The 8,650-nt window shown below is 41.5% G+C and overlaps 1 protein-coding gene across 1 annotated transcript; it reads right to left on the bottom strand.

Annotated features, from left to right (window-relative positions):
- Positions 1–486: 486 nt before the first annotated feature.
- On the bottom strand, positions 487–6,358 carry LOC138489702 (gamma-crystallin-1-like). Its single transcript, XM_069617348.1, has 3 exons — positions 6,350–6,358; positions 4,420–4,662; positions 487–759 (listed from the first exon to the last, which is right to left on the bottom strand). Exons 1-3 carry the CDS (start codon positions 6,356–6,358, stop codon positions 487–489), a joined length of 525 nt encoding a protein of 174 aa, XP_069473449.1.
- Positions 6,359–8,650: the final 2,292 nt, after the last annotated feature.

Below are 8,650 nucleotides of genomic sequence, written 5' to 3'. Positions count from 1 at the left end.
GGCACATTATACATGTCCAATAAATAGATAAATAAATAAATAAAGAACATAAAGAGAACATGATTGAGAAAGCCGTGTGTACTCAGCTGTGAGCTGAAGTGGGTCATTATGGGGTCAGATTTGCTGCTTTAATTGCTAATCTGCAGTCTCCTGGTTCTGCCCTGATTAAGACAGCAATGACAGACACCTAAACTAGTTCCTTCTTACTTAAAACATTTTTGATATCATTATTTTCAAATAGTTGAAGGTGAATAAACAATGTAACAGCCTGCATCTATTGACAATCCAAATAGTGCAAACCACCAAATAGTTGAACTCTTGATACACTTCATGCTGAAATGGAACAATGTCTAATTTGTCATAAAATGTGTCACATGATTTGTGAGCTATCTCAAAGAAGACAAGGACAATTGGAAACCAATATATTTTATCTAAGTTGTATTGATACATTCTAATGCCATTCAAAATACATGCATTTGAAGTGTTTTAGAAAAATCCCATTCTTCTGAAAGATCCAATCCCGGGGCTCATGGCTCCCCAGTCGCTGTATCTCTTGTACTCGCCAGGTCTCAGGTAGTACTGACGTCCTCTGTAGTTGGGCTCCTCATAGAAGATCCAGTGGCCCTCAAACACATTGCAGGAGTCGATGTCATTGAAGTGGAACCTGTCGTAAACATTGGGACAGTCGTCTGTGAAGTCCATCATCTGGCCCCCAAAGTCACTTTTCTCGTACAGCCTGATCCTGAATGTGCCGCGATACTGGGATAATGGAAGGAAATAAAAATATGGAAGAGTATATCATATGTGCTATTGCTGCATTAGCATATAAATGCAATTTTATTATATAGGCAATATATTTTTTCTATTTATGTTTTAAAAGCAAGCCATTATTGTACTCCATTAAATAATTTTATAGAAGGACTACCAGATATACCCGTAACCAAACGTTTCATATGGTTTTTCATTGCTGCCCTGGCTGCATCCTTATGCTGAGCATCAGACGACTGCATCAGCATGTTGTCTGGCTTGCCACTGTTCTGATGTGGCCTGCTGCCTCAGTGCTGTCTGTCTGCCTGCCTATGCTTGAAGTCTTTGATGGGGTTGTTCATCTGTCTCTGCTCTGCTGCCCTGGCAGCCTCTCTAAGTTGAGCATCAGGCGACTTCCTAAAAGTAGATTCGGTCTTCAGTGACGTGATGATTGAATTACAGGTTCGGTGTGTCTTGCTGTCTCAGTGCTACCTGTCTGCTTGCTTGTGTTTTAATACTTTGATGGTGTTGTTCAATGGTGTCTGGGACCTCTGGTCTCTGTTGCCCTGGCTGCCTCTTTGGGGATGTGTACTTCTTGAGTGTTGATAAAATGAATTTGCCAGATGTCCTTGTATTAGGTGTCCCGGATTACTTGTATTAATGTTTAGTGCATTCTGAGCTTTTATTTATTTTTAATTTTTAATTTTTTACATTTTTGAAATGCCCAGACCCAAAGGTATCATGTCGTTAGTACAGTACATGGGTGAGGAGAGCGGTATACATAGTAGTAGCCTGAGCCTTTGACTCATATTTGTCAAACAACCAGGTCTTAACTAGTTTTTTGAAGGTGGACACTGATTGTTAGTATCTGATGATATGGGGCAGTGGTTTCCAGAGTGCGGGAGCCGTGATGCAGAAGCTGACTCAACATGCTTTTTTGGACCTGTACCAGGGTGTGTGCAGCGAGATGCTTGAGCTAGATCTGAGTGCATGCACGTGGGCAGTTTGGATGATGCAATTGTTGAGGTACAAGGGGGGGCGATGAAAAGGGTTTTGTATTCAACCTTATGCTTTGATAGGGAGCTAGTTTGAGTCGCGTCTGGTGGCTGAGATGTTGTCAGACGTTTATGACCAAGTGCAGACCATAGTGATTTATTTAGGAACAGTTGGAGTGTGGAAAGTTTAGCTGTCGAGGTACCCATAAGTAGCATTTTACAGTAATCAAGTTTTGAGGGGATCAGTGCTCTTGCGAGTGTGAGACAGTTTCTCAGAGAATGAGCTGTCTACTCAGGGAGATAAGTCTGGCTGTTTAGGCAGTGGCCCATGCTGTGGCATTAATGTGTTTAGACACGGATAGATTTGCATCCAAATGTACACCTAGTGCATGTGAAATCAATACAAAAGGAGGAGAAGGTGGTATTCAAGTGCCTAAAATGATGTGCGTAGCCAATGATGAGAAGTTTAGTTCTTTCACCATTGAGGCACAAGTTATGCATAGCCATCCAATTCTGAATTGTACTATAAACTGTATTAATTCTGACTATATCAGCGTTATGATCACCCATGGTAGGGATAAGAATTTCTGTATCATCAGCGAAGTTGGTATAAATTATCCCTCTCGCATCGAGGATATCAAAAAGTGGTTTTGTGTAGGTGGTGTAGAGGGAGTGTGAGACACAAGCTTCCCCTATGAACATATGTGTGGTCCGATCACTAAGAAAGGATTTGATCCAAAGGGTGGCTTCCAAGGAGAAATGGAAGTGCTGGCCAAGGTGTTGGCAGAGCATATTGTGATCAACAAGGTTGAAAACCAAAGAAAGATCAAGCAGGAGGGGGATGGCTAATTTGCTGGAGTCACGGATGGTGTCCATTTGCATTTTTAAATACAGTACCGCTGTTTCTGTACTATGCTTATGGCGAGATCCAGATTGCCTTTTACCGATAAGATGGTTAGTCTCCAAGAATGATAGTTTGTTAAGCAAATGTGTGGCTTTTGTAATAATTGTTCAGTAAGGAAAATAAGCATTAGTTCCAATTTCATCCACCAGCAGCGGCACTTTAGCAACTTTAAATTGACCAAAATATGCATTTTTCTTGATTTTATACACCAGGGGTGCAAAGGAAACCACACCATTAGATTCCACAAGAAATGATAATCGGGTTAAACCCCTTTCTGTCCCTTTAGATAGTTCCCCCTTAATTTCTATAGTGGACAAACAGACAAGCATACTTTCAAAATTATACATCAGATATATTATAAATATATCTAAATCTATTTTTGACTAAAGGAGTGCAGAAGGGTTCTCCAAGTTAGTTTCACCATTTCAATAAACAGTAGATTCCTAAGTAATTAAGTGCACTTTTTTAGGAAAGTATACCGAAGTGCTTTATCACAGTCTATATAAGGTCAACAAGATGATTGCAGAGCCATAAAGGACAGAGATCAATATGGTACAGACAGATTAATCACTTCTCCACACACATTTGGAAACCATGTTTCAAATCCTAAACATAGATAGTATAGTGGTGGGTGGTTGGTTGGGATGTTGTGGTGCCCTCTTGTCATATGATCCATGGACATGTCCTTGTAGCAACAGTGCTAAAAACAATAGGTTACAGGATTGGCAGGGCCAATGTTAAACTAAAGCATTTATAGATGCCAGACTATGATGCCACCAGCAAAAAGTCACCAGAGGGCATTATTTATTTACTACCAAGACTTCTGGCTCCACTAAATGGGATAGAGTCACCAAAATGGCATCTGGGGTGGGATGGCATATATACCTACACAGGCACTGAGGATGGGATATTAATAGACCTCCCCGATGAGATGAGACAGGAAACCATCTGACATCAAGTTATTTCCCAAACTACACTACTGAAAACAGGTTAATGGCTTACACAGTAGTAACGTACATTTAATCCGTAAAAGTCATGCATAAGACTTTTATGCATGAATGTACATGTTTGTGAGGTGGCACAGGCTCTAGGTTACAATTCTCCCTGCCCTTTCCTCTCTGCCATACAAATACTTCAGCATTTATGCCAGCATCCCATTATCTACCTGGAGTATATGCTATTGATTCCTATGGAATTTGCCACCTTTTTACCCCAGCAAAAAGCACGCGTATCCCCTAGGAATCCATTGTGAATGCTGCCTTCAAGGCATAAAGGTAAGGCAGTGTGCACTCAGTTTACAGGGCAGAGTGCAAAATGGTGGCGCAAAGGCTAAAACAACAGAATTTTACACCACATTTTTGCACTCTGACATGGAAATGTTGCAAATGATACAGCGGGGACCTGCTTACACCAAAGTGTAAACATAACAGATCCGGTCCGCATAACTATGGGGACTTTAAACACGTGTACTCATGTCTGATAAATCATATCAGTGTGATATGGTTTTTAGAGTCGTTTTTATTATATAAGATGCCATCATATATTTATTTTAGAAAATCCCACATGTCTTTGAAAACCACTTTTACGATGTTAAATATCTAGAGAGGTGACACTGAGAATAATGGCTCTGTACTCGCAGTGATGCACCTTGTTGGCATCATATTAAATGCCCGGTAAAACAAAATGTATGCATGGATGAAAATGGCAAATGTTTTAAAAAGTAACCTTTGCAGAAAACCAGTCATCTCAATGATGTGAAAATGCAGGACCTACCTCTGGGATCATGCGGCAGGAGCGGATGGAGTCGTTGTAGCCCATCCACCGCTGGTATTCGGGGTACTCTCCCCTCCTCAGGTAGTACTGATGCCCCCTGTAGTTGGGGTGCTCATAGAGCATCCAGTTTCCACTTTCCACTCTGAGTGAGTTGCATCGGTTGAAGTAGGAGTGCAGGTCGGTGCAGTCAGAACTGCACTCATAGGAGCGGCCGCCGAAGTTCCTGTCCTCGTAGAAGATGATCTGTGGTGAGGGAGGTTTACACAGTCAGTGCATTATTGACACCTCAGTGTTGTGCATTACATGCTCGGGGAGTCCCCACCCATACACATGGAAAATATATATGTAGTCCTTTCTTGCCTAAAAGCTTTTATTACATGCTAATAACTGCATGTTGTTTCCTTTCTGCTGATAGCTCTGGCCCTCTCATGCAGGTCAAATGTGGACTATTAGTCCATCCCTCACACGTTTAGTTATAATCCTTACAAAATGGAAGAAGTCACATGATCCTCTCTTATCAGATGGGACTTTCAGAGATTCTACTATTTAGAAGCGTCCATGCGTTTGTCATTCAAAGGTCAACTTTCTAACTGTTCCCATCAGTCTTGTATTGGATCTTCAGCGACGCATTTGTAAAATATATATTGAAATGCAGAAGGATTTCTGTCTGTAACAGCAATGCTTCCCACGCTGAAGCTCCAAGTGTGTCACGGTTTAAAAAAAAAAAAGGGCGCTACATGGCACCATCTGAGGGCCCTGAACCCCGATGTTGACATCACATTGATATGGCAGCAGAATATATCAAAACGTGGTTGCTGCTTATCTTGCACGCCCACATAACACCCTTCCCACTCCCTGTCTATAATCATAGTGCAGGAGTGATGGTTCATGTTGGTGTGTGATCCTTATCTACCTACTGCGTGGCTCTTCCACCAAAGAAATACAGAGACAAGTATTGGCAAAGCTGACCATTTTAGGGTTGCCACTTTTGCCTGCTTATGCCCAGGCACGCAGATACAATGTCAGGTATTGCCATCAAATGCCCAGGTTCTCACATCATGTGTATGGATTACCATATATTGGTGCATCCACAAATGGACGTTATGCACGCACAAGCAGGATTCAACATTCAGGGGAGCTGGGGGCTGTTTAGTTCCTGCAGTTAGCCTTGACGAGCCAGGTTAGTTTGACACCAACAGTTACCAGGAGCTATATTTGGCTCCCCAGACCATGCGATTTTACCTCTGTGCTTTTGAGGCAATTAATAAATAAACATTAGGACACATCTAAGACATTTACAGCACAGGGGATCATAAACAATGGACAAAATGATAGGTTTGAATCTCATGTCGAAGTTAGATTTGTGGAACGCTGTCTACGAGCTTCTTGTTCACTAGGGCTAGCTCTTGGTCACTGGTTATCCTGGATTCTTGGGATCTGCTTCTAGCTCATGTGAATCCAATCTTAATTTCTATCACTGCCCCAGAGACGCGTGTGTATCCGGCATCACATCAGTGCTGGTGAAAATGCCTTTACTCTGTGTTTCCACTGTTGCTTATGCAATTACTCATGTAGAAATTGCATTTTACGCAAATGTATGGTAATGTAACCGCTGATGTCCATTATTTTGAACAGATGGAAAATACTCCAATCATATAGAAGTTAGTGGTATAAAATACAATGTATTCACATCTCAGTTCATCCTCTCAGGGGAGAGCAGAGATGCTGCTCCAGTGCCCCGCTTCTCTCTACCATCAGTGGGAGAGGAATTCCCCCTTTAGTTTCCCAGTCCTCCAACAAGGGCAACCAGGCCATATGGGTCGGAGGTGCACGAGAAATGCAGCAGGAGAGCAGCATGGCACCCACTGGACAGAAGTAATGACTCATTCCCAAAATCCTGGCCAAAGACCTCCCACAAATGTAACCTTACCTTTCCCATGTTGGCTGGTGTCAGACAGAGGCCGTGATGTCTGATTGCACTCAGGCTACCATCCTTTTATACACACACGCTGCTCTTTCATTGCCCTTCAACAAAACGGGGCATGCTGCAGCACTACGTAGACAATGTATAGCACTCTTTTCTTTTTTAAATGGTAGTCACATTGAGAACGTTCCTCCTTTTGTCGGATTTTACTTTGTTTCACTTACAGGGGGTTATAGCGTATAGCTGCTGAGTGGAGGGGGGTTGTTTTCCCGATTGTTAACAAGTTGAAATTCTGGCAGGTCATGAATGTTTAGACACATAGCATAAAGGAAAAAGATGTGCTCTCTTGTCTAATGTGTCTGTCGGGAATGGGAAATCTAAAATGTTAAATTCATTATTACTATGTTAGTTGTGTAACCGGTTGATATGTATTACAGTCAGTCACTCAAAATACTTTTATTCGACATAAAATCTTTAAGTCAACACATACAATGCACAATAAAAGTGAAAAATTAAAAAAGTGGACTAGATACAAAAACATTTTCCGTACAATTAATGGAAATGTATTACAACACTTATGTTAAAATGAGTGTGCTTGGGAGGAATGTGTTTTTTTCCCTTTACGAACACAGACTCATTGCTGAAGTTATTGCATGATAGTTTGTTTCTGATGTACTCTACCTGAGAAATTGCTCTCATGATTTAGTCTTGAATTCACTTTTGAATATTACCATGTATTATGTGTACTATGCCAATAAGAAGAACACCAAGATGTACAATACAAATTGAAAAATATATACTGGTAGCTTTCTTGCTTGGATATCAGAAGTCAGTGTAATTAATGAGAATTGCATTATCTCTCATATTACTTTATTTGGATGAAACAATGCACAAAAGCTCATAGACAGAGAAAACATACATATTTCCATGAAAAGGGAATGTTCTATAGAAACACAAAAATAGCTGCATTCTGTGCAGTAAAATCATCATCATTGCCACACCCGCTTATCATTCATATACAAATCAGCCACTCTATAAATAGCTTAAAATAGCATATTGATGATAAAAAAGACCTACAAGGATGTAAGAACACATTAAATACAAAACTCAACAATCAGGACAATTCATTAAGTGGCCATTACCGGCACAATCTGGGAGGGATTTAAAAATACATTAATGGGCCTAATTACAAGGTTGGAGGTAGCCTTGCCGGTGAAATCGGCAAGGCTACCTCCATATCGGCATGGAAAACCAGCACCTGTGTATGAGCAATTACCGGGGTATCCTGGCCCCGTCGGACCCGGTAATTGTAATTTCGTGGCTGCCAGTAGATCCCCATTCCCATTTCAGCCCCATGGGGCTCAATGGGGATGGGGATGCCTGTAGCATAACGGTGCCGATGGTAAAGGCATGCAGTGCTCGCGGGTGCCTTTCATCCCGCCAGGGCAAACCTGACGGAATGAAAGGTACCCGCGGCACAACTCGGAGTTTGCCAGTCCGGACACAACGGTACCGGCAACCATGTAATGAGGCCCATTGTTTAAAAAGACACAACCAATACGTTATATCCCAAAACCACCACATTCATAAGAATAAAAGACAATAAAATACATCAATCCAGCTTCAATTATAGCGGCCTTAAGGAAGATGCAATATAGAAAGCACGCCTCCCAGAAAGATGCTAATGGCCATGTGTCGGTCTACATAACCAAAGCTCTTGGTTATGTCATAACGGGGTGACATTAGTGCAAAACACTGCTTAATGAGACAACAGAAACAAATGTTCTGGCTAAAGCTTGTTTTAAAAACTGTAGTCGACACCAACTAACTTTCGGGGTGTCTGCTCTCAGCAAATAAATCAATGCTGGACGGCATTGTGTAAATTGCCCTTCTCTCAGAGTAGGCATCACAGTTCTAACTCGTATGCCTTTATATACAAATCACGAAGTCTACAGGAGCCTCCACTGCTGCTTGGCAAAAGGGGCAGCTTTCTTCCTCCCTGTTATTTAACCAGCGGGACCGAGTTGTTCTTAGAGGGAAGCAGTTAAATCTCGCCCTGGTTATAAGAGTTTTCTCGTTTTGGATTGCATGCCCACAGCAATTACTTTTGGGTTGTATCAGTCGCAATAATGGCCAGGTTTCTATATCAAGGGATTCCCGGACAACCTTAAATTCTAACAACAGCTGTGTTTTTTAAAAAAAAAGATGCAGCTAGATGATGCAGCAAAGTGAGAATTGTATTATTCAACTGACCTATCAACATCAGCTACAGTTCATCAGCATAAAAAAAAGTGCATACAAACAATT

This window comes from Ambystoma mexicanum, chromosome 9 (assembly GCF_040938575.1).
Source record: "Ambystoma mexicanum isolate Mex_15411 chromosome 9, UKY_AmexF1_1, whole genome shotgun sequence".
Lineage (NCBI taxonomy): Eukaryota > Metazoa > Chordata > Amphibia > Caudata > Ambystomatidae > Ambystoma > Ambystoma mexicanum.
The sequence above is the reverse complement of the archived record's forward strand: the minus strand, read 5'-3'. Positions and strand labels throughout refer to the sequence as shown.